The 26,453-nt window shown below is 39.1% G+C and overlaps 1 protein-coding gene across 2 annotated transcripts; it reads left to right on the top strand.

The window, feature by feature from the left end:
* Nucleotides 1–2,425: 2,425 nt before the first annotated feature.
* Nucleotides 2,426–23,134, top strand: RELL1 (RELT like 1). 2 transcript variants are annotated; one of them, XM_042812519.1, is made up of 8 exons: nt 2,467–2,550; nt 10,638–10,761; nt 11,332–11,559; nt 13,328–13,399; nt 14,616–14,673; nt 17,152–17,391; nt 18,063–18,250; nt 20,542–23,134. In XM_042812519.1, the coding sequence occupies exons 2-7, from the start codon at nt 10,734–10,736 to the stop codon at nt 18,241–18,243; spliced, it is 807 nt and encodes a 268-aa protein (XP_042668453.1). In that variant the 5' UTR covers nt 2,467–2,550; nt 10,638–10,733; the 3' UTR covers nt 18,244–18,250; nt 20,542–23,134. The 2 variants fall into 2 exon arrangements, with proteins under 2 accessions (XP_042668452.1, XP_042668453.1); XM_042812518.1 differs by lacking the exon at nt 10,638–10,761 and having other exon boundaries at nt 2,426–2,550.
* Nucleotides 23,135–26,453: the final 3,319 nt, after the last annotated feature.

Here is a 26,453-nt window from a genome sequence, read left to right as displayed (position 1 = left end):
ACATCCCAGCTCTGTCTCCCTTGGGAAGTGCATATGACAGAGAACTACACCTCAAAAAATAGAATATCATAATTAAGAGACAGAGAAGAAGCTGCTCAGGTGAACAGCCATACTGTCTGTAGGAAACCTTGGAGGATTAAAGACATGTTTCTCTATATTTATTTCCCCTTCTGTTGAAATGGACACTTGTCGTTTCTTGATAGTTTTCTTTGTTAACAAATATTTGAGCAACTTGTAGTATATTTAAGAAATCTAAGATTTCACAGTGTTGGTTATCTGCTTGACTCAGAAAAGCTACTTCCAATTACAAACATCATGCCATTGAATTCCTGAACTTCTTCAGGCTGAACTTTTGATTTGGGACAAAATCAAACTTGGCAAAAAATGAAAAATAAAAATCAGCAATGTCTGCTTATGCTGCTTAGGTACTGTGTTCTACAGTTGTAGGGTTTTCTTTTAATTACTTTTTTTTTTTTAAATTTAATTAAGCTTTAATATTTTATTACTGCTGTCATAACTGTCTCTGCTGAGTCTGTTCTCAGGGCTGCTTTCCTAATGCTGATGATGAACAAACAGCAATCAAATTCAGCTGCAGTTAGATACAAATATAGCATTCAACCTTGAATTGTGGAAGGAATTGTAAAATCACTTGAATAGACACTAAAATTGTGTATCTAAACAAGTATCCAAATGATCGATAGTGCTCTGTCAATAGACTCAGAAAGTGCTTATCTCTGGAAAGGTGCTTTTCCCTTGTTACAAAGAAGGAAGAGCTATTTTTATTTTTGCTTGTCAACATGTATATCTCAGGTGTTAAATCATCCTGATCTTTTCCTAGGTCTGAAAAGGACAAAGATGCAAACAGTGGCTACAATTTGTGCCATGAATAGAGCTGACCATCAAGCACACAGCAAAAAATTTAAAACTGGTTATTTCCAGAGTTGCAACTTCCAGTGCACTCTATCAAGTATGCAAATGGAACCAGTCTGCTGTTTTTAAGGACATATTTTTCTGTGCATTTTCTTTACTATAAAAGAAGATGGGGGATGGGGGAGCTGATGGGGTCCCAAACAAGGAGGTGGCAAACTGGTGTGCTGAGTCTAGCTCACAATAGCTCTAGCCAGTGGCTAATGATGATATTTCTGAAAAAATTGCTGGTACCAGATGAACAAATCATTCAAGAATGTGTATGGCTTTATAATTGTTGTCTCTTTAAAATGAGTAAGAGCAAGTAAATAAATAATTTAGATCAGAATAATTTAGAGTAATGTAACTGGAACTAATGGGAAGATGTAATTGCCCCTGCCTTGATATAAGAATGCAATTTATGATTCTATAATTCTACTTATACTGCCATGGCAGTGGAAGAGTCCACTTACAGATGCCATGGTCTGAATACCTGAGCTGGCTTACCAAGATGTAAACTCAACCTGGAGTTGAGATGTGTAGAATAAAGGAATGCGAGCACAACTTTGAGGCTTTGTGGATAGGAAGAGGTAAAAGGGTGAGTGTAAGAGTGGTGTCCCTGTGAGCTCAGTGCTAATTAATGAAGGCACATGAAGGCTGTGAACATTTGTAAGAGCCTGCATGAATGCTACAGTGGCAGCTTCCGTAGGGCCACGTGGCACCATGTGCTGCATCCTGCCCCACTGTTACACTGTGCAGCTTCAACCCAGCTCTGCCAACAAATGCTGCTCCTCTGGTGTGGGTAGCCTCTTGTGCAGAATAGCTGTCCCCACAGATCTCCTTGGCCTTTGTGCTGTGCTCTGGCAGTGAAGGTCCACCAGAGATGCACCTCAACCAGCCCTTGTGAGAAGCTCTGGGCAGCCCCAGCAGCATGGTGCAGCACCTGGTATTTGGGAGCCCCTGCAGTGCCCACCTCATGTGAAGCAAGTTGGATGAAAGCAGTCCACCAGCCTCAGGGGCTGCTAAGCCCAGTGCTGTGCTCAAAATCATCCCTGTCTCCATCTTGCCTGCCACTGGGTCTTGGCAGTGGGCTTCCAAGGGTAATGCACTGGGGAGCACTACGGTTGTCAGCTGGGCTTACAAAAGCCATCCTTTTATAGCTTGCAACATCATTAGAGCACGGCTGAGGTTGGAAGGGACCTCCAGCTCCCTCTGGTCCAACCCAGCTCCAGCCAGGGCACCAGAGTGCATGTCCAAGGGGGAGATTCCACAGCCTCTCGGCACACTGCGCCAGTGCCCCATCGCCGCACTAATGCTTCTGCACTCGATGCTGATGCTGACTAACTTCACAAATTTGCCGCAGGAGCACACAAGAAACGCCTCCTCCATTCTCCAACACCAAACGGAGGGCACCCACCCGCGCTGCGCGCCGTCTCACCAGCACCGCCCCGGGCCGCCTCCGCGCAGTCGCCGTGCGGGCAGGGCGCGTCCCGCCGCCGGTAGGCTGGGCCGTGCCGGGCGGCAGCGGGACTGCCAGCGCGGAGGAGGTGCGGGGTATGGCTCCGCCGGCGACGAGCGGGATCCCGCCGATTTCTCCTTCGCTGGGCCCGACGGCCGTCTGGCTGGGGAACCGCTCCGATCTCGGTGGGTGAAACGTCCAGCCGGGACCCCTCTGCTTTCCCGGGCGCTTTCACCGACCCTCCCGCCTCTCCCCGGGGGTCGGTCCGCTCTCCGCGACGGGAGCCGGCGGGGCGGGGTCCGTTCGGGGTCGGGCCGGGCCTGCGGAGGGCTGCCGCGGCGCGGGCAGAGGGGCGGCCCCCTCCTCGCTGTGCCCCCGCTCGACTCCTGCGCTGCCTGGGCCGAGCGGGCGGGAGGCAGCGGGGGCTCCGCCTGTCCCCGGTTCGGAGCTCGCGGCCCCGCGGGGCGGCGCACGGCGCGGTGCTGCCCGCTGTGCCGGAGCGCGGAGCTCTTGCTGCCGTGTGGCTGTTCGGTCTGGGTTGGCCGTGGATTGGGTTAATGGAAAGCTATACGGTGTGCAGTACAAGTTCTCGTAACCGTTCTGTAGTCACCTTTATTTTGAGCCGGAGTGGGCGAGTGACTAACAGAGTATAAACGATTCGAGGAACTGCTTCTGCTTGGCTGTCCAACGTGAGGTTGAACTTGGCTTTGTGTTTAGATTTTAGAAACTCGATTTGCTGTAACCCTTTAGTGCTCTGAATGCTGCTCACATACGGAGGAAGTTGCTCCTCAATGACAGTTTCTGTGTTTATGCCTAACCCCAGACGTTGCGATACTGGTAATCTCAAAGCTGAGTGTCTCCTGCTGCCTGTGTTGTCTGAAGTGCGAACTGTTAAATGTAAACTCACTGGAAGACATTCCTTGGCTGCTGGCTGTGTCTGTGGGTGCCTCGCACCGGCAGTACGTTACTATGTGGCAGAGCATGGCTGAGGGCGTATGGCTCATGTGAGAGCAGGCAGAGGCAGCAGTTAGTATGGCCATGATTACTAGAATGAAATTAGGCATGAAATGCTTTGAATCTTCGTATACGCCCTTTGTCAATCTGTAATTAATGCTTAGCACATGTCAGCTTGGTCCAAAAGGGTTTGAGGTGTCCACCACCTGCTGTTTTGCTCTGAAAATAAGAGGTGTGGAAGCCTTGTCATCTAGTTCATTCCTTCTCTTCAGGAGAGCAGAAAGAAGTAAGTACCAGTAGGCACAGCTGAGACCTGTAGAACAATGCTAAATATGTCAGCGTTGTCAGACTTCTTCCCAGCTTCGAAGAGTTTCAGTGAAAGAACAGCCAGCCTGGAGTTCAGATCTGTGTTGACCATTAATTGGCTTTGCAAGGCCTGAACACTTTTTTCAGATCTTCTATGGCAGGTGTAAGAGAGGAGGGGGATTGCAGATACTCCTTCTCTTGTTAAGTTTGACCACATTTTCCTCCTCTTTTGTGAATAAGAATTCTTAAAAGATTAGAGTGTGTGTGTGTGTATATATACATACATATATAAATTAGATTGCTCTTCTGTTGTTGCTGCTTTGGCATATTGTTGCACGCTCCTCAATCTGTTGGGATGGCCAAGCAGTTTTCTACTGGCATCTTGAAGAGAATGCCTGAAGGTGTTCTTGTTAGCTGCAGGATGGGTGTGCATAGGCTTGTAGGTACTCTTGAAATGTTTATACCCAGGTTTCTATCACTGAGCACTTTTCCAAGGGAGTTTTAAGGCCATGTGCATCAGTGGGACTTACTAACAATACCTGTGATTTCATAATGTGCATCAGGTGCACTTTTGAAAGAGAACTGTTGCAAAGTGTAACAGAAAATGCAAAAGGTACAAAAACAAACAAACAAACAAACCAAAAAACAAACAGTATTTCTTTCCCCTTCCTCCTGAGGTTTGCCAAATGCTTTCTGCTGTATTGTCACATGGAGGATATGCTGGTTTTAGTTAAAAATCTTTTTTCAACAAGTGTGAATGTTTCCACAGAACCATTGATTTTATGTGTTTAATAGCATTGCTTTAATGCTGTTGGTGCTTGCTAATTTCCTAATGATATGGAATAGTCTTAAACATCTGATCCTACAGGGATCCTTTATTTTTCTTAGACAGCCAAATGGGTTAAGTGCACTTCATTAATTGCACGGAATACACGCTTTATTTGAAAGCTGAAATTAGATGATAGGTGCTCCAACAGAAATGCAAAGCATTGTAATGCTGATTAGCAGCAAAGCATGAGTTTCTGATCTGTTTTCTCCATCTTGTCAGCTGCATCTTCTGGATGGATCAAGTCTCTCTTATTGCTGTATGTAGAGCAATTTATTCTTTCTTTTTGTCAGGGCCGAGCTGCTGTTAATATTTTTGTCTTTGTTTTTGAAGTCTTCATAATGCTAGTGCCTTCTTGATGTGATTGCCCAGACAGACAAGGGAATTGACAAGATTCATCTGGGATTGCATAAAACACAATGATTTTGTGTTGCTGAGGGTTACATGCATTATACGCGACTGCTTTTAGCTATTGTTGTTAATAGGACCTGTTCATGCTTAGGAGGTATCTCCTCCCTGAGCCCTCCTTGCCAGCTCTCAGGGAAGCCTCTGTACGACCATTTTTTGTGGGTAGCTTGTTGAACTGTTCATGTATCACGTGATTGGGAGGGAACTTGTCATGGCAGTGACCTGACTCTCGAAGTTCGGCGGAGAACGCTCGCTTTCCAGAGCTTCTGCAGAATGTACCCTTGATATCATCATAAGTTTTGTGATAACTTCAGTAAGCCAAAGCCTCAGTTTCTAATGTGAGGATTCTAGCAGGCTCCAGTTTGAGATACTGTGAAAGACTTGCAGGTTTATGGGTTTGAATGTGATGCTTGGTAGAAAGGATGCAGCTAGATGTTTTAAGATAGGTTATCCTTGGGACTGGCTACATACGTCTTGCTGGTAGTGACAAGGAAGTAAAGCTAGTTAAAAGTATTTAGAGCTAGTGCTGGGTGACAGCACTGGCACAGGCTACCCAGGGGCTGTGGGCTCTCCTCCTTGGAGATCTTCAGAAGCAGCCTGCCCATGGGCCTGGGTACCTGCTTTGGTGTCCCTGCTGGAGCTGAGGCTGAGCTAGAGGGACCTGGAGGTCTCTGCCAGCCTCAGCCGTGCTGAGCTTCTGTGAGCCATGTAGCTGATTTTTCTGTGTGCTTGGTTGAGATACCGCTGTTGACAAACCTAATGAAAGTTTTGAAGTTTGTTCCTAGCAGCAGACCTTAAACAACCTCTAGGGCAATTAGCAGTGCTGTTACTAATTGTCATCTTCTTTTATCGTGTGGCTTCCTCTGTCTCATCAGACTTCCTGCTTATTTCACTTCTGTTTGTAGGTTCCGTTTACTACAGGATAGCTAGAAGTGAAGCAGAATTGAACATGTTGAATGTTCCTCTTAAATGATAGCTTTTTTTTCCCGTTACTCAGTTCATGGATATTCCCCAAAGTACCATTCCCTTTAACAATAGGTGAAACAGATGTTAAGCAACAGGTTGTGTTCACTTGCTCTTCCTCTGGAAAACACCCTGTTTAACCTGTTCCTTGTCACTTTTTCTATGGTTTCCTCTGGTCTCCCCTATAGCTATCACCTTAGTAGTAAGACAGGGATGTAAACTGTGATTTAAAGCTCTTGTTGTAACCGTGATGCAGGCTGAAACACAAAGACACGTATTTTGGGCTTCTCCTGGAGGTAGGAAGTGTCACAGTTTGATGCAGTGTGAGCGTATTTCTGTCAGAGTCAGGAGAAGGTGAAACACTTGGCTATGGTGGCAGCTGCTGTTCCCATGAAAGGTGAGCTGAAGTGGGAATTGGCCGCTCATTTCTCTTTGTGGCATTGCCAGCTTATGTCGGCCTTTCATAACACCTGTAAATCATTTCTGTGGCCGCACAGTGAACTGAATGAGAACGTGGTCCAGGCATTAAAGAAATAAAAACTAGCAGAAAACACCCAAACAAGTAACTTTTTAAAAGTTATTCTGAAACTTGAGTAATTCCTTCTTTACAATGGATGAGTGAACTAGCTCATAAATGATCAGGGAAAGAGCTGCTGAAGATAAGGCTGCTGCTGAGACATTTACAGCTGTGCTTAGCTGGGGTGTCTGAGCAGATCCTGTATCTTACCTGAATGCTTCATTTGTCTTATACTGCAGTTAAATATGTGCAGTGATCGTACTTGATTTCCCTAACAATTCAGTTAACATCAAGGCCAACAATAGTTTGTTTCTGCATATTTAGATAGAAGGCTATATTTCATCTTCATGCCTGGAAGCAGGAAATATGATCATGCAACTTTCTGAACTACAAGGGTAAGACAGTAAATGTGTATGTAGTTATTTAGAGTAGACTGATTGCTAGAACAATCAAATTCACGAAATATAAACAGAGCTCTTTAAAAGGCAAGCCATGAGAAATAAATGACGTGGGCTTAATAGGCAAAATCTGGCGTAACAAAATACGATTCTTTATCAGCAGGGCAGAGAGATTACATCATTGTTTATGGGCTTCTTGCTGTAGATTAAACAATACAATAACTGGAATGTGTTTAAAACAATCCATTAGATGTGTATTATACTTAAGTTTACTATGGGAGATTTAGAAAAATATTGCATTCTTTTAAGGATGACTTTTACATTGCTTATATAACAACTAAACAGATACAAAATTTATCGCAGAAAAGATTTTCTTTTCAACCCTCCGAGTTGTTCATCATGCAGTATTAAATCTTTCAGGGGATTTTGCTCTGCTCTCTGAAACATTTGAGAATTGCCTATTTAGATCATTGCTAAAGGCAAAGATTTGAGCTGACTGGAGCTTCATCAGGGATGTCATAATGATCACACTAAATGAAATCTTTTCATGCTGCTAAAACCAAGGAGAAAGTAATTCTGAAGCTTGGTATGAGCTGAGTCTATTAATGTGGCTAATAGATATAAATGAAATAATTGTTCTGATCCTCCATCTGCAAAGGAAGAAAATGATGTGTGCTGTTGCCTTTGCAGTATCTTTAGCTCTGTGTGGCAAATAGTTGTGTAGGAACAGCTAATCCTGCTCTAGGACAGCAGAATGAAGTGGGATGGCCTTGCTGACATGCTCCAGTCTCTGTTTTCTGTGAAACTAAGGGGGAAGAAGGTTTGCTACAGAGCAATATCTTTGTGTATGTGGTCCACTCCAGCCTTGTTAGTGCTATAGCCTTCAAGATACCATGGTCTTTGATTTTTTTTTTAATATTTTTTTGAATAAACATTACCTTGCTAACATGGAGAGAAGACTGAGTCGAATACTGATAGATCAAGCTCAGCCATATAAAAGCTGTAATTAAAAAAAGAACAAATTCTTTTTGCCTCAGTCACCCAACTTCTTTTCCTCATGTATCCTATTTCTTAAAGGTTTTGTAATATATTCTTGAGCCACTGTTGGGATGGAAAGATAGAACACTGTGAGTAGTGGTGATTAGAACCAGTATAAAAGAAAAGTTCTTGACCCAGGCAGACTGACTTTGTATTTTACTTCTTAGTTAAGGCTTAGTTAAGGGTGGAGAATACTTGAGATCAATGACTGAAATGTAATTATTCTTAAGCCAAAAAGACTACATGGGATCTGAATTAGTATCATGAATACAGTCTGTGATTTGTAGTTTAAGCAGCATTTAAAATGTGCCAAGTGTTGCTCCCAAATGTTTGTATTTGAAGTGCATCTTCAGGTAATTTTGATATGTAGACTGATAGTCTGCACAGGTGTATGAAAACATCAGGACAGGAAAAAGTCCACAGCAAACTGATTTCAGTAAGTATTGGCATGAATCAAGGAAGTCCTGAATTTTCAGTGAAAATCTTTGTGAGGCAGCACGGTACATCGTGAGAATGGGGTAACTGTCACCATTCTGTTAATAACTGTAACATACCTCAGAGGAAGAATAGGGATCATAAAATGAGTGATGCAGCTCTGACTAATACATGAAATGTATTGCTTGTACCCAGGCAGGTCGTCGTCATGTTTTACATCCTAAATGCTGAAGTTTCTGGGAGCAGACTTCTTGACACGTGGGTGGTGTTTGGTAATGAGTGCAGAGTGCTTTGCTCTGCTTATAAGGTTGAACACAGCAGCAAGTATTTGATCCAGGCAATCATTTTTTTCTAGAATATTTTCTGTTTTGCTTCTAGTGAATTTTTACATCTCTGATCATTTAATGATGTCATCAACAACAATTTTTGTTCTGTGTAGATTACCTGTTTACATTTAAAAAAAATATTGCTTTTTTTACTGTTAAGGAAGATACTTTTAAAACGTGCTCATACCTTGTTGAATTTTAATGGAAAAAATAGATTTTCAGACATCTAAAGACAACTGAATAAAACTTGAGTGGCTCATTTAAATGGGCCAGTTTGTTGGAGTCGCTGTTAATACGTAAAATATTTTTTCCATTTAAAATTTTGTCTCCTGCCTAATTCTAAAGCTTTTAAAATTTCAATCTAATTAGTAGGCTAATCTGTATTGCTGAGCATTGAGTTGGTACATCACGAGTTTATTCAGTACCCTTCAGTCAGGAAAAAAGGTTTCAGTATTGGCTCATCTGTGGCGTTTTTAGAGTGTTTTTAATTTTTTTTATTGGCTACATTTATCTTGTAAGAATTTTTCTGAGCTGTCATAATCCTTGATGGCAGACTGCAGCTGAAGGGTTTTCTGGTTGGTATATCAGGTGGCAGCCTGTGAGCAGAAATGCTCAAGGAAATCAAGGAACAGTTTGTAGGTTTAAAAAAATATAATAATAATAATAATAATAATAAAAAGAAACCAGGCAAGTGGTTCCTTCCAAAAATGAAATTTATTTCAGCACTGTACCCAAGCACTACTGACATGAGAGAAGAGGAAACTCATTAAGATGAGTTACTTGATTGCCTTGACAGAGCAGTCTGCAAACCACAGTTAGTGCTGCTTCACTGAAGCGACTGCTTTAAAAAGTAAAGGCTTTCTAGGGCAGGTTTTTCTTCAACAATCTCAGTCACTGATGCAGTTTAAAACTCTTTCCAGGGTTTTGGCCTGTCGTGTGCAAAGTCAGTGGGGTAGCAGAGAACTGAGGGGGGAGAGGAGGGACCTGGTGAAGTGGCTTTGTGTCTGGAGAAGCTGTGAGCAACCACAGCTTGGAGGCCTGGAAGCACTCGCTCTCTAGGTTTGAAGTAGGAGTTACCTGCCATGGTCATGAAGGAAAGTCAGGAGGAGATTTCTTAGGGTAATGCTGCTTTTCTCACAAAGAGATAGAAAATGTAAAGAGTGGGATTCATCTGGTGGCCCTCCTAATCTGTCCTCCTACCTCTTAGTTATCTTGAGTGTTAAGTTGCTGTTGATGTCTTTGCAGTAGTGTGCTGTGGTTTTCCCATCATTCTTAAAATGGACAGCGTGCATCAAAATTCAGAGCACCTGCTGATTTTCCTTACATTAGCACTCTTTACGTTCTGATCTGTTAAGACCTGTTAACACCTCTCTGAGGTTGTGATGTATGCTATTTCAGTTGGATTTCTTAGATTCTGAAACAACACAGCCATCAAAATAGTATTTGTTGTAATGGCTTTTCTCCTTCCTGAAGTAAATTGCCTGATGAAGTGGCGAACTTGGGATATGTTGGAAGCTGACAAGACCAAACCCATTTCATTTCAATTTATTAAAATGTGAATTGAAAATTCTTGCCAAACAAACTGTGAGCAACTTTTTCAGTTATATGATTCTGTTTATCCTTTCTTGTCTTTCACTTCTCTGTCATGTAAAACAATTGCAGTTTTAAAGTGTTATCTTGTTCAGTTCTTGTGTTGCTCAGTTGTCCTGCCCAGGTACAAGTTAAAGCTACTGAAGATTACATACCTAGTAAGTTCTAATACAGTTATCTGCAGCATTGCTGGCCTTGTTTGAAAAAATGAATAGCTTTCTTTTTTGGATTTGTATGCAAGCTAGGCCATCTGGCTTTGTCCCAAGCAAACATCCTGAGGTTTAATTTCAACATTGGAGTTCATTCAGCCTCCAGAACTATTCAGATGTTTGTCTGCATTTCCTTTAGTTTTCTGCATTCCCACTGTTGTGTAGCATATTGATTCAGATGAATACTTAATGGTTTTTAAATTTTTATTTATACAGCTGGCACAGTAGAGGTAATTTTGAAGTAATGGTCTTTCTGCAAATTTCTGGAGACTCTTAAGTGTTTTGTTTTGTTTTTTTTTCAGAGGGAGGAGTTAGATGGCTTTGGGAATTTCTGCTGTGAAAGCTTCAGTATCGCATAATTGGTTTTCTGATGAATCTTCAACCCGTTTAGTAGCAACATGAATTACCATGTCTGTTTTAGTACAAGTAGGTAGAAAATATGGTAAAATATGTTAGAATTTTAATCACCTAATTTTGTTGCCATTCTTTCCTACTCTAAAAAAATAGAGTAGAATATTTTTGTATGCTTGGAGGTTATTATGTAAATCTTTATGATGTATAGTGTGTATACATAAACTTTAGAGACTTCAAACAAATTCTGAATATGCAAACATGTATTTGGATTTAGCTGAACAGTTGGACATGGTTGGAATCTTTGTATTCTTCTAATCCCGTTGCCAAGAAAAGTCAAGGATATTTAAGTCTGATCCTTTTGTCAATGTTAAATCCTGTGCTTTTTATCTATTTTGCATGAAGTTAGGACTTCAGGAATAGTATGGAGTTCCCCTCACTGGTGAGAAGGAGCACTTGTTTTGCTTTCTGTGAAATACGCTGGCCCTCATGCTGAGATTGGCTAGAATACCATTTGTTCTGCCCCATCACAATGAAGAAACATCATATAGGTGTTCTTTGCACATGGTTGAATATTTGTAATTGTTTCATGCAGAGAAGATACTGACTGTTAGAGGCATAAACTCTGTTTATTCCATTATGTAGGTGATGTACAGGCCTTGGCAAGCCATGATTTACCGACAACTACCGTGACGACTGGCAATAATAACAAGCCTGAGCACCTGGAGTATGTTGCCTTTGTATTGGTGCCTGTTTTCTTCATCATGGGTCTCTTGGGGATCCTCATCTGTCACGTCCTTAAGAAAAAAGGGTATCGTTGTACAACAGAGGCTGAAGAAGTAGAGGAAGAGGAGAAGCCTGATGAAAAAATAGGTAATCAAAGCGTCTAAAAAAATATTTCTACTTATTTATAAAAATTGCAGCCAATATGGAGTTAACTTTTTGTGAGACTTCTATCATTCTTCTGTCTAGATAAGTTATCATACAATATTAAGAGAAGTATTTTTCATTACCATTATGTCTGTTGGTTTTTGGTCTTTGTTAGTCAAAGCTTTGCCAGTCTTCCAACTTCCCACGAGTCCTTTAGAACAGATTAAGAGCTTATGGAGGGATCAACGTATCCAGGATATTTGTGACTGTGTACTGAAGTCACCAGATCTCCTTTGTGCATTCCATCTGCTGCTGAGAGAAAGTATTGGACATCAGGGAGTGGTGAAAAGCTGCTGTTCAGACTTAAGGCCTTAAGATTTATGTTTAGCAACTCAAGTTTTATTTGTATTGTGTTGTCTTTCTCATCTCCCTTCTCAATATAAAACTGAGCCTTTGGGTGGATATTCTCTTCTATGTAACGCATGCTGCTTATAAATATTTTTTTCTTAAAGATACTTCTGTTTTTCTGTTTGTACTCTTGTTTTGTGATTCCTTATTCCTGTTTTCCCCTGCTCTCTTTTTCACCCCAGAGAAGAATGCTATATGCGGCATTTGGCTTGGCAAATAGAAAGGTCAAGTCACTTGTAAATGCTTCAGGCCTCTTCCTTTCTCCAAAAAGATTGATAGCATCTCCACAGGTTCATAATAAGTGCAAATTACAGTGCCTCTGTGGTAACAGTAGAGTCATGTGCTGCAGTAATGATCTGTCATTGTGTTCTTAAGCAATCACTGCCCATGGCATGTACTCAAGCTGTGTGTCTGTTAGTTCAAGGGAGGAGTAACAGCAAGGTGAGTGGCAGTGAGAGGGGGCAGCTTCCAGGTCTTCTGAGGAAACAGGTGTGTAAGCTGCTTTGCGAAGTTGTAGGCATTGGGGTGAAGAAGATGAAAGGTGGGGTGAAGAGAGAAGGAAGCCCCAAATTTATTACTTGGAGGCAAATTTAAGGCCTAACCTATCAAACTTGCCTCCATCTTCTGATTACTTATTTTTCATTTTAAAGATAGCCCTAATGTCTTTTAAGGAAGCTGTGCTTTTTAATTTATTTTTTTTTCCCCCCAGTCTTTGTGTTTTGAGATTATTATGGGGAAACTTCCAGCACTGGCAACGAGTGAAGTCAACTACCGAAGTACCAAGGTTCTCAGTTGTATATATGACCAGAGGAGTGAGGAATTTAAGAATACTAAATGTATAAAATTAAAAAAAAAAAAAAAACAACCAAAAACACACACCTTGCAGTTGTAAGATTAAATTGAATCCCTTTTATTCTAGAAGCTGATTATCCCTATTTTAAAATATTAGCTTGAGATGGCTCCATTTGTTGTTTTCCTCTTTATGTTTAGGATTAGAAATACTGCTTTCTTTTGTATCTCCTTATCTAACTAGCTATAAATAGAATTCTGATGCATGTTCATGAAAATATTGAACTTCTTCAAGCCTTAAAGAATGTTAGAGCTGATGTGTAGATTCCATAAACTTACTTTTCTGGGCTTTCTTGAATAAAGACCAAAAACTCTCATCTGTTTTCTCTCCAAAGTGACAGTAAATCTTGCCATTTTCCTTCTGGAACGTCTTCAAGTGTTTTTTTTTTCTTTCTTTCTTACTTTTTTTTGGAGGTGGGTGGTTTAGTGTAGATTATTTTTTGAAGTATCTTCTTTTTTTTTTTGTTCTTTTGAAAGGCCAAAATGTTGACAAAATATTTATTTCGTTGCACAGAAATGAATGAAACTGCGCATGAGAATAGTGACACTGTAGGACAAATTATTAACTACATTATGAAAAATGAAGGTATAGTATGGTGAAATTGAAGTTATGAGCCTTTGTGGTGGTGTCTGATATATATATATGTGTGTGTGTGTATTTGTAAATATTCAGAAGTATGGCATGTTCGTATGTTTACATTTAATAGCTGTTTTCTATGTGTATTCTTTGAGATTGCCTGCAGGAGGCAATAATCCTAAGCAAAGTGGAGATATTTTTTGATTATCTGAAAATAATTCTGTATTGTAAGCTTGATTCATGCATTTCTTGATCTTCTGTTAGCTGTTGGGACATTTGATTTTTTTTTTTTTCCTCTTTTAAAATATTTTTGCTTGTTTTCCAAAGAAAAGCTTAAGCTTGTTTTCTTAATGGCAACATTTAAAGCATGTGAATTCTCATGTTTTGACCATACTGAACATTTTGTCTTGTAATAATTCCCATGGCTGTTGTCAGATGAAAGATTTGAGCACAACTGAGAGAACAGAGTAGACTAGCTCTGACTTGGAAATTCAGACATGATATCTTCCTGCGCTGTCTGCACAAAGTAAATGGTAAAATGGATACTTCTAGAAAAAATGTAAAACTATGCATAAGTGGCCTGAAAAGCGCTTGGTTAGGTCAGAAGATTTTTACCAGTCAAAGCAACCTTTGGAGGAAGGAGGAGACTGCATGTTTTTATAGTATAAGAAACTCCAGCCTGTTAATTTTACATTTGTATAAATTCAAGTTCTCCTAAGCATTGAGTTTGCCTTGAGTTACTTCTGAAAGAAGCCTAAATCTCAGGAGAGGTTTCTTTTTGTTGCTGGCTTCTTCTTTTCCCTTAATGACTGCTAGTGCTTAGTGCTAGTGTGTTTTTCATCACGGTTGGGTTTTGTTTTTTGGTGCCTTTTCTCTTAAATTGCTCTATAAGTATGAGGTGATGACAGTCCTGTGATCAAATGAATGTTTTTAAAATTTTCAGTGATCCTGTGTAGGAGTGCTGTGCAGATGGCTGCTATGTAGCTTGCAGTGGGTGAAGCTTCGTTTGCAATATGAGCAGTAATTTTAATAGCTTATGTTAAGAAAATCCCATAGAGTTATGTAAACATTTTTGCAGTAGTCTCTCTCATGCCTTTTGGTGATACAGATAATGCAGCTATCTTTCTTCTAGATGGAAGTTCTTTTAGCACCTTCAGTTTTGTTGTTTGTTTTTCTAAAGTTAGAGATGTGCATTTTTGAAGAATTCTATTTATTCTCATTACAGCAAATGCTGATGTGTTAAAGGCCATGGTAGCAGATAGCAGTGTCTTTGAACCCGAAAGGTAATTGCTCAACTTTTTAATGTGTGTTTCCTGAGGCAACTAAAAATGTACCCTTTCAAAGGGTTTTATTTCCTGTGCACTTTGAAGACTACATCACTTCCTTGAGTTGTCAGCCAAGAGGATTATAGCTTGATTTCCTTGTTGTGTCTTTTAGTTCACTACATTTTAGCGTAAGCCCCATGATAATATCTTGCTCTTCTGGTTATATGTTCTAGGCCTGTCAAAATGATTTATTGCTTTCTCGAGCTAAAGATTTACAGAGGCTGCAAATATTTGTTTACTTTGGGATGCAATTACTTCCAAGTTGGTTTAATCAAAACTTGGTGATTTGAAAGAGCAGAGGCAGTGCTTATTTCATTTATATGGTTGCTAACTTTGAATAGTGTCTCTTTCAGTGTTTTACTCTTTTTGCATTATAAATTTGGTAACATACATTGGCTGGCCTACCTCTTGGGCTTCCTTCCACTGCACAACTGTTTGAAACTTCACATAGGGAAAGTAGTCTGCCCCTTAAATGGCAAAATACTATTTAATTAAACATGCTTATGTCTGTATCTAAGTACCTTTAAACTGTATTTATATTACTGGATTCTTCTTATGTAATCCTATATTCCTATTCAAGGCAGAGAAAATGGATATTGAAGTAGTGAAGTAGGAGTGTATAGTTTTAGCAAAGCAAATAATGTGCAACCATAGGAAACTATTTTAATGATGCGAGGCTTGGTTATTGAAGAAACTCATTTCAAATCTAGCAAAATGAGCTCTTGAACATAAAGATGATTTTGGAGCTATTTTTTCCTGGTGCATCACAAATATTTGGTAGGATTTTAACTCAAACATCTTGTGTGGGTATGTGTACTTTGAGAGTTTGACCACTGTTTCAGTGAATTAAAATAGAAAAACGGGAAGGGACTGTGGTCTTCTGAGACTATCAAAAGATGTGATGATTTTTTTCTTGTATTACTTCTGACAAATGGTCCTGAAGCTTTAGTAGCTTGAGTGCAAATCCCTTGCATTTATTTCCGTGTTCAGTCCACTGTGAAGCACTTCCTAGTGATAGAAATAAACACAGTGAAGTGAAATCTGAACTTCTGCTATTTAAAGTCATTTCTTCTTGTCTTCACTTCAAACATGTTAAATGGATTTTATTTCCTTTTTAAGTTTCTTTAATTTGTTTGAAGACCACTAAATGCCTCCTGACAATGTATTTGTTCTGAAAATAAACATCTAAATAGCTCCAGTCATTCATTGGCAAACTTTATTTCTTTGTTCTCCTTTGGAGTTTCTCTGGTTTGTTAGAATTTTTCTAGAAATAGCATTCCTAAAACTGGATGAAACATTCCAGCTAAGGCATGATTAAAGCTTAATAATGTGACTTTATTAGGTTGTTATTTCCATGGTGAGAAAAAATTCTTACTTTAACGCACTTACATCCTAATGATTCATGTTCAGCTTGTGTTTTTCTACCTTCTTTTTCTGAGGAGTGAGTATCTGGCTAACTGCCTCTGTCTTTTTAATGTTTATTTCTGCTAAAGCACTGAAATCTGTGCTGTCCCTACTGTGATACATCCAGTATTCTTCATAAGATTTCTCAGTGTGTGTCTTTCTCACACACACACTTTCTTCCTGTCATCCTCATTTCTTTGCTTGTACTCTATGGATAGTGTAGGTAACCCCAAAATTCACAAGTAGTTTAGATGTTTTTCTCTTCCATTATTTAAAGAACTATTTAAAATGGAATATGATCTGGACCAGAATGACCGCATTGAAAATGCCCTTTCAGTTTTACGGTAATCTGATAAACAACTTTCTGCTATGCCCTTTTTCAGGAATGCTCTGTCTTAAGTTGTCGTCATTTTACCCGTAACGCACTGAACTTTGTCTTGCTTTATGAGAATATGTTGCCTGACCGTGGAGTAATGCTGAAATCCAGAAAAGTCTTTGCTTTTTGTCTGTCCTGCCTGTTTTTCTGTTTTAGAAGAAATTAAGATTAATTTTGTGGGTTGCTCTCAATAGGTGTATTTTGTTCATTGTAATGCTTTTTATTTTTTCATGGGTCCTTTAAAAAGCAGCTTTCTGAAGCTTTGGCTGGATGGGATGTTAAACCTGTTTCATGACAGACATTTAGTTTTGCATCAACACAATGTTGTGACTGTGTCTTTCTGTGAGTTCTTAAAAATAATGAAACAAGTCCATCTAAACTATTTTTCTGAATTTTAACCTGATTTTTTTTTCATTTCCTTTCTGTCAGTTACGTTAACTACGTGAGTGCAGATCGATTCATTCATGAAGTGATTTTTGAACTGTGGAAACACGGTATTAGAGGGAACATTAATTCCTGTATCCCCACAAATAAACTATCCTTCAGAAAAGTAGTTTTTCACTAGACGAAACAGAAGGCTTTACTTTACTCTTTATTTTCCTTCTAAGAAACAAGATTTAATAGTACTCTGTTCATTTCCTTTATACTTCCTCTAGCCCCGTGTCTCCTAACACTCCTGGGAGTCCAACAAGTCCAGGGTCTCCTTTGTCACCTGGTGCTGCTCCACTTAAACACAGCTGCAAAGGCCATCACTTACATACTGTTGGAGGAGTAATAGAGAAAGATGTTTGTTCTCGCTGTAGCCACAAACGATGGCATCATATAAAACCAGCTCACAAATCCAAAGAGCACAGAAGAAGTCGCCTTGGAGAAATTACAGTACTTTCTGTGGGAAGGTAAGATCTAATGCCACTTCATTGTATCCTTTTCTTAGAGACACTATAGTGGCCGATCAGTTAATGGATCAGCTACCCATTAACTTTACTCATTTCTAGAACTAGTGATTATTTTTTTTTTTTAAATCCCATTACTAGTAAACTAAATTTTATTTCTAGAGGAAGTGAACAAGACTGTTCTAGAACCCTGTGAATGAGTAGGCATCCGCTGTGGCTGCAAATCCAAAGCTGTAGTTCTGATGACACAGTCTAAATGTAATAAGAATTGCACGTGAATAAATTCCCTTTTTTTTTTTAATTTGTTATTTCTGGATTAAGTGTGAGGTATAGAAATAACTTCGTTATGCTTTCAGTTGTTTTTAGTTCCCTTCTTACACAGTAGTTGTCTTAGAAAAATTTCTTGTCTAGTAGCATGGAATCTGTGGACAGTTTTAAAAACCAAGTCCCTGAGAAAGTGTGATTCAGCAGCAAGGAATGTTTAAGGCCTTCATGGGTAATAAAAAGGAAGATTGCTCTGAAGTGAACGTGGGTCTGTGTGGGTGTGTGCTCTAACTTCATGGTCTTGGGATTCTCCTGTCTTTAAATGCACACATATCCATATCCTGGCTATACAGAATGATCTTGGTAATATCTAGGGACGTGCAATTGAATCTCACTTTTGGTCACCTCAGGTTTAGAGTCACGAAAGTGGAGCACAAATCTAATTCCAAAGAACGGAAAAGCTTGATGTCTGTTACTGGGGTGGAGGGCCTCAATGGTGACGTGCCTGCCACACCTGTGAAACAGGAAGCAAAAGAAGCACCTGCCACACCTGTGAAAGAGGGGACGCAAGAGAGGAGAAGCTCAGAGTGAACTGCAGGTATGGCACTGGGAAGGAACCAGTGAAAGTGAAAGCTGGGAAATAGACTGAGGCAACCAGTAAGGAGAAAAAATGCTGTGAATGTATCTATTCTGTGTGAAAACTCATCAGGCAATTTTGAAAGTTTCTATAAAAGTGCAGAAATCATATTTGATCTTTCAGTTAATGATTAAATTGGAAAAGCCTAAAATATACTGCAATTTTTTTTTTTTTAATCTAATTTTTTATTTAGACCTTAAAATTTCAGCAGATGTAGAAATAAAAGCTACTTCATTAAGGTAGCATCATCATCCAAGATATGCTTATAATTTTTCCACAGTAAATGGACAGTTGAGTTCTTAGTGGCAATGTGCTGGATTCCCAAAAGAAACAAGTACTGCTGACTGCTTATTCACTGGAATAATTGCAGTGCTTCTTTGTTGTTCTCACTGATGCTGCATATCAGCTGGCTGCTTATTGGATACTTCTCTGATAGATCAGGGAGATAAAAGAGTGTTAAACTAAGAAGAATGTATTTATCTGGATGCTGTCTCACAAGTATTTTTTTCTTTATCTGAATGAAATAGGAAATAACCTCTTCCCTCACTAGCTGCATCTGTATGTTCATGTGCAGCTGGATTGGGCATGAAGGTCTGTGGTTTTTTTTCCATTATTTGCAATGGGAGATCAGACTTAGAAATTCATTCTTTGACTTATGAGAAGATAATTTGTCTTCTAACATGAAAAATAGCAAGAAAAGGGCATATATATGAAAATAGCTTGTTCCAGTGCACTTGTGATTGGAAAAGTTTGTTTTCATCATCTGGAAATGCTTTATACCTGTTTTGTAATTTGTCCTTTCTCAAATCAATGAAAGCTGTTCCTTCTAAGTACCTAAACATTGTTCTTTAAGTTTGAACTATTACTGCTTCAATCTAAAAATAAGCTGCTCTTTAGAGAGAGAATAGTATAGCTATTATTAAAAAAAAAAAAAAAAGTGTCTATCTTTGGGGGTTTTTTTTGTTTTTTTTTTGTTTTTTTTTTTTACTGTAGAACCTCCCTTGGGATTTGAGACACTGCTCTTTTTGAAAACAAATATTGTAATAGCAGAGAAATGACTCTGGGGAATCACTTGTAATGGTATCTCCAGTCCAGCAAAAACTATTTTCTAAACTTGGGAAACTGGCCAGGTCTGTTTGCTCTGCACTATGAGGGGGAAAAAAAATAAAAATAAAAAACCCACAACCAAAAAAACTCAGCTTTTGCCTGAGCACTTAACATTCTGTTCTCTAGTGTGGTTCTACAGGAGTTTTTCTCTTCTGCTGTGAAAAGCTGTTCGTAAGTAAGCAGATACTAAGTTAGACTTCCGTTTCAATTACTTGTTTCAGACTTACAATAACGTATTATAGTTTAAATTACTGACATTGGGTGGATAAGCAATGTTTAGGACTTCTGTGCCTGTAGCTCATAAATGTATGATTAAAAAGCACGTTGTTTTGGAGAACATGGCTCAGATCTTCCAGCGTAGAGGAAGAAGGGAGGCACAAATGTGCATGTAAGTGCTGCCAGAAAAAGGTTTGTTCCAGCTTTTTGGAGGCACTAGGTTGGTCCTTGTGCATTAAACGGCCGTAACTGAGATCTGTGTGAGATGAAATCTCTTGAGTTGAGCAGTATTTTCATGCTGCTGGTTGCTTGTGTTCATGGCTACTCTTGAGTTCAGTTTCGCTTCCCCTAAACTGACATATTCTTAGTATTTTCTTGAAATGAGCTCTGCAGTGTTTCAGCTTATCCTTCCATCTTGCTGCCTGCATCTTTTATACTTAGCATGTCTTCTGTCTATCTCTGAGGTTCATGATCTTGAGCAGATTCCATTTCATCATTTCAGTTTACTTGAAATATTTTTAGTGGCACATGAAAAAGAAGTAAATATGGAACAGATACTTAAAGTCAAGTATTTGAGTTAAGCTCTTGGAGTTCCTTGGCAAGCTACTGAGAAAACAAAAACTTAAGTTACTGCTGTGCTGCAGCTTTGTGATGTTTGCCATTTCTGGTGTCCCTTTCTAAGTTGTGTGTGCTTTACACTGATGTGATTTATGGGTCTGCTGGTGGTTTTGTCCATCCTTTTCATAATTACCAACTGAAGTTTTAACTTTTTTCGTTTCTTATTCTAAGGCTTGTAATGCATAACCACCACATTAAGTAATTCAGGCATTTTTTTTTCTATTTCAGAACATCTGTATTTAATTGACATGTTTATACTGTAACTAATTTTCTCCTGGACCTATCTGTGAAATAACTTTCTTGTTTTGCAGGTGGAACTTCTAGAAGAAGTTAGTCAACTAGCACTTTGGAGAAAACAGAGGACTCCCAAGAAATGCATTCTTATTTAAGGAAGTGTGTTTATGGCACTGTAGCATTTTACAAACTTTGTGATGGCATCCATGCAAGGTTAAATACTTACTGATTTTTATTGGTGAAAAAAAATTAAGATTTACACATACACACTGTTGGGCAGTGTGGACCTCATACCAAAAGTTGAGCTTCATCTTCAAAATCAAAAATACACACATTTTTTTGGACAGGGAAGGTAAAAAGTCTTACCAGATAATTTTTTTCTTCATACTTTACCCCTCTAGTCCATCTGGATTTTTTAACTCTGTTCTTCCCTTCCAGAGCTCACAAATACTCACTGAAGATGAAAGTCAGACTACGGAAGATGAAAAATACTCTATTAATCTAAATTTTAGTAGCCAAGCAAACCACACAAGAAAATAAACGTTTTCAGTCAAATCTGCATGTGTGCAGAGATGCAGAAGTATGTAAGCCTTTCTGACTCTGTGACAGGTAACTCACAGCACAGAATGGCTTAGCTATACGCAAGTGTTAAATGATACTGTTGTCCTTATTCCCATTACCTTAATAACTATTTAATATTAGGCTAAAAAGTGTCTTCTTCTATGCACTTGGTTGAGCTTTTGGAAAGGTCACTTTCATTAAGACCATTTGTTCTCCAATTTTCTTGTAACTCCTTAGTCATATTTGCAGTCGTATTGCCTAATGGCTTTGCCTTTCTCTTTTGTTTTTTACCCACAGGTTCCTTATTAAGCTAAGGCAACATATTTGAACCACTAGATAAGGATATGGAATATTTGTCATTAAAAATTTATGGAGTATGTACTGAAGTACTTCAGAGTGGCTTCAGAGGGTAGCAGTTCTCACTGGCACCGAAATCTTAAGCCATTGTTTCACTGCCTTAATATTTTGAGTGTGATCTACTGCTAACAATACCAGTGATGGTTTTGTGATGTTATTTTTGTGTCTACTTATTATGACCTTTACAATCTTATTGCTTTATTTTGGTAAGGCAGGGGGAGGGGACATTTGCAATACTTCAGCAAATTTTGCTATGTGAAAGAAACTGAAAAATAACATATTCTCCAAGTGCCTAAGAATATAAGCTGTAGGGTAATACAACGTAGTAGAGATTATGCTATTTTCTGAGAACTATACATTAATTTAATCTAACCTATGAACTCTATAAAGATCAGTGCTTCTTTTGAAATTGATTTGTTTTAAATTGCTTTCGATCCTTTTTGTCCAAGTGTTCTGAACTGTGTTTTTCTTTCAGATCTGAGAATCTTCATCAGCTTATGTAATGTTAACAATGTGTACAAGTATTAAATTCATGTTCATTTTTTTTTTTAACCATATTAGGTACTCCCACATCTTGTCAGAGAACTTTGTTTGATGGTTGCTGGGAAGTATGTGCTGTGATTGCCTTCCTTGTATCAATTAGATATTGATAGATCCAATTATAGAACAGCTTGGGTTGGAAGGGGTCTTAAAGATCATCTAGTTCTGCATCTCCTGCCCTGGGCAGGTTTACTGCTTGCTAGGTCTGAACGCTTCTCAGAGACACCATATTTGGTTGGGGGGAGGAACAAACAAATACAAACAAAAACAACAACAAACAAACCCCAACAAAGATCCTGAGAAGAAATGATGGTTTATTGTGCCTTTTAGAATTGATGTTTTTAGAGAGAACTGCTCATTCTTGAGTACCTTAAATAACTCTGACCAGGACTGGTACTTGAGTGTTTAGCATCCTTGCTGTCATTAATTTAAGTCTGGTTTATAAAATCTCTTTGATATTTAACAAACTACGAAGCTCGCCTTATAGGCATGTATTTGATAGATTCTTGATTTTATATATTTTTTTCCTTCTTCAAACTTCACTTGATTTCAATAAAAAGCTATTTATTCTAGAAGAGTTTAATTAGTGTTGGTTATAGTAGTTAGCTTTCAATTTCCAGTAGATTGAGAGCTATGAGTATAAAATGTTACTGGAGAAAGGGAGTATTGGGCAAAGCCGAGCAGTTTTAAACAGTTTTCAGAAAGAAGATGTTCAGTTACAGACTGTCTCAAAAAGCTTTAAAAAAAAAAAAAAAGTTTTTAATTTGATGGTATTGTGTTTTAATACCTAGTAAGCTAATATTGCAAGGTAACATACTGAAATAATTCAAAAGAAGCTTGAACAAAAATGTCCTATTTTTTTACTTAATTTAAAAGTACTTCCTATTTTGATTCCATTTGAATTATGTAGATAAGATCAAAATGTGTTGGTTATGTAAAACATTGTTTGCCTGTATAACTTACTTACATAAGGTATTTTAAGACCTGGTATGTGCAAGAACTGAATTTGTACATTGCTTCTTCAATAAGAAGATTTAGAAGTGGTGCCTGTTTTTACTGCCTTTAACACTACACTTTGCAGTTTTGTAGTGATATGGACATTGCCATATTAGTCAGCCTTTCTTAAATTTGCATATCGGATGTATTTTTAACAAAGTAGTTTATATACAACTTTTGTACTACCAAGCAGATAATAAAAGATTGATTCTTAAACTCGCTTGTGATTTCTTCAAACCTGCCTCGTTGTGTAGATCTTGACCATGACACATTCTGAGCTTCTAACGTGTAATGTTAAGCTCTTAGCCCTATGAGTTTTTGTTTTTGGAGGTTAGGCTGTTGTGTGATGTTCTTCCTTACTATTTTCTTGGCAAATAATCTACTTGCTCTGTATTTATCTCGGAAAGAAGAAAATATAAGCTTTGCTCTGAACTGGTATCTGACTGAAGACCTTTTGCCTTTAATTGCCCTTAATATCAGGGCTTTTAACTTTTTATTGTATGTGATGTTGAGCTTTTAGAAAATACGCAACATTCTCATTATTCTCAATTGTTTTTTGTAAGGTATGGAAAGAAAAAAATACAAATGACAGGAAGCTCTTTGCAGTTGCTTCCTCTGTGTCTCTCAGTGATATTACAATGCTTAATTTGTTACATTATGTTCTCACAGATGACTGCAGTCTGCAAATGGCATTACAATGAATTTTGCTGTATGAATAGGTGAAGGAAGCTCAAAGCAAGATGTTGTGGCTAGCTGGATGTAATTATCAGTGTACCATCCTGTTTGCAATTCTTCTGTTCATTATTTCAGTGTTTCCTAGCTGCATCACACAAGGTCTGTTTTGAGATCTGGGCTCGTTGAGTTTTAAAAGTTTATATGCAGCAGTGGTTTGCAATCAGAACTAGGAAAAATAAAAAGAAAGAAAAACATTCTTCCAGGCCTCTGTTTTCTCAGAGAATTGTGACAGTGCTACTAGAAAATTAATGGAATTTGAAAACACATTTAGATTCTCATTTCCAGATACATTCTTTTCCTTTTCATCTACATAACAAAATAACCATAGTGTGATATTCTGTGTGTCTTGTTTTTTCCTTTTGTGTGTTTTCTACACTCAGCTCCTTGACATTTCTACTGCTTGCAGTAACAATTTCAGGTTATATTTAATTGAAAACTAAGTACAAATTTGACCGTCATCAAGCTTTGAAAAGATAATTATAACAATTCTGTAATACATATACTTTTATTAGCTGTACATTGAATAAATAACAATTTCTGTTTTGAAGTTTGAGACATGTTGTAATTGAACTGGCATAAATCAGTCCTCAAAAGAAATGTGACTTTTCTTTTTACCAGAAGGAAACTGTTATTTCCCCCCAACACACTGCTTTATTTTATTACGTGAGGCGTTATGCCAAAACTCCTCAGTCTACCTCATGTTACTGTAGCAAAACAGATAAGGGAACTACTTCTGTTTACTAATACCTGATTTTATTGGTGAAAAGTACGTGTCCAATGCATCCTTGAAACATGGTATACATGAAAGAGTTTTTCTCATTTCTGATTTTGTGACCAACACTTAGTTTAAAAGCATGCTGTAATGTATCTGGTGGCTCTTCACTCTTTTCTTTCTGAATTCTTTCTGTTACTCAAAAGTACAGAAATCCTGACAAAACTGAAACTTCATGATTCTTCTGCTGACAAGTGTTTGTGTCATATGCGGAAAGATGCTTCATGCAGACGGTAAGATTTTAAAAACAAAAAATAGTACCAATGTGCCTTCCTTCTTGTTTCGAGTGTGAGGGTAGCTGTTGCATCTGTGCACTTTCTGTAGAAGTTAACCCAGGCTGTTCCCGTTGCGCTGGTGAATGTGTGGGCTCCCCTAGGCCTGCAGCCATCATGCTGGCAGACAGGAGGGGGAGTTGGGGGCCATGCTGTGTGACAGGAAAAGTGTCAGAAAGTAGTGTTCTCCCCTGTGCCCCAATAAACTGAGCTTGTGCTTACTGCGTACTGATAGAAAATGATGTGGGAAACAGTTTATTCTAGCATGGTATTGCTGATGCCTCCCAGGATGGAATGTGGGCGTGTGCTTCTTCTAAGGAGTTACATTTCCTGAGTGTTTAATGGATGTTGAATGCTCCCACCTGTGCCCTGCAGGTGGCTCACAGTGCTAATCAGCCTGTACCCATCTAAACCACTGTTCCTGAGCACTTTGGAGCAGTTTGATTCTTCTTGCTAGGTATGTAATACTACTGCTAATAGCTAAAGACTGCGTTTATGCTTTCTTGTTTGTTTATTTGATGAACAAAGCATGTAGCTTGACTAGGTAAAAGTGAGCTTTGATTTTTGTACTGTTCTGTGAAGCCTTGTGTTTGACTAGGACTCTTGAGGACAGCTTTGAGTTAGGCCCAAAGTACTGTCTGTCTTTTACAGATGCTGGATATACTTTCCATCTGTTTCTTTATGGTTTTTGTTTTGATTGTTGTTTTGTTTTTTTTCTTCCCTCTACTTGTGGGGCACATATGATAAGGTACCACTGCTCTGTTTCCTACTGCAGTCTGACGTCACCTCTTGCTCTACACAAGCTGCCCTGCTGCCCACGGGCGCCACCTGTGACACAGCATGCTTGATTTTGTAACTACCATTCTTACAGAGCTGCAAGGCTCCCAGATAGACTAAGGACTGTGTTTGGTCATCTGGTGGAGAAAATTAATTAAAGAATGTGTCAGGCTGGAGCAAGGAGGGAAAACTCAGTGATATGGGATGGGAGGAGCCCTTTGTCCTGGCTCAGAGAGAGAAAGAGGGCAGAGAGCGCAGGCCTGCAGCGCTAGAAGATGGCAGGAGCATGTGAGGAGACATAATGGTAAGGTGTGAGAACTGCACAGTGAGCAACTTCTGGGCTGTTCTGGAGCTCAGAGCATGGGCTGCCTTGTTTTGCTGTGAATTTGGGTTTGAAGCATCAAGTTATTTGTGCTGGGGATGGGCCTTAGTCCAGGGCTGAGAGGTGCTTGTTTGTGGGAAGTGTTGGGCTGCCAGTCGGGCCTGCTTTGCCTTGGTCTCTGGCATCTGCAGAGTGGGACTGTTGTATCTTAACAGAAACAGCTCTTTTAAAATTATACCTCTGCAACTCCTTGTGACAGACTTGCAGTGGCATGAAGGTTTGCTACTACGCCGTCCTGTTCCCTAGAGCTGTATTGGCAAGTGGATTTTTCTATCAGTGTAACTGCTCACTTCACACACTCAAGCCCTCTGATTTTTTTCCTGTTTCCATTACTACCTGTCTTTTCCTTGCCTGAGAACAGGAAAGGGCAGAATCCCAAGTTTGAGAGAAGCTTATCTTGTTGTCCTAAAAGAAATAAGTAAATGTAGCCATCTAAATGCTTATAGGAGTTTCAGACGCCTTCAGGGCTTCTGGCTGACAAAAAGTGAATTGGGAACCTCTGGTATAAGCAGTCCACGTGTGATCAGTCATTCCATGATCACTTCTTTGTTGCTTTAAACATGCACTACTCTTGGTTCCTGCTTTCATCCCTCTACT

The sequence above is a fragment of the Centrocercus urophasianus genome, unplaced genomic scaffold (genome assembly GCF_019232065.1).
Source record: "Centrocercus urophasianus isolate 14NV4802_14NV808 unplaced genomic scaffold, USGS_Curo_1.0 seq_13, whole genome shotgun sequence".
NCBI classification, from domain to species: Eukaryota; Metazoa; Chordata; class Aves; order Galliformes; family Phasianidae; genus Centrocercus; species Centrocercus urophasianus.
This window is presented reverse-complemented; position numbering and strand designations above follow the sequence as displayed.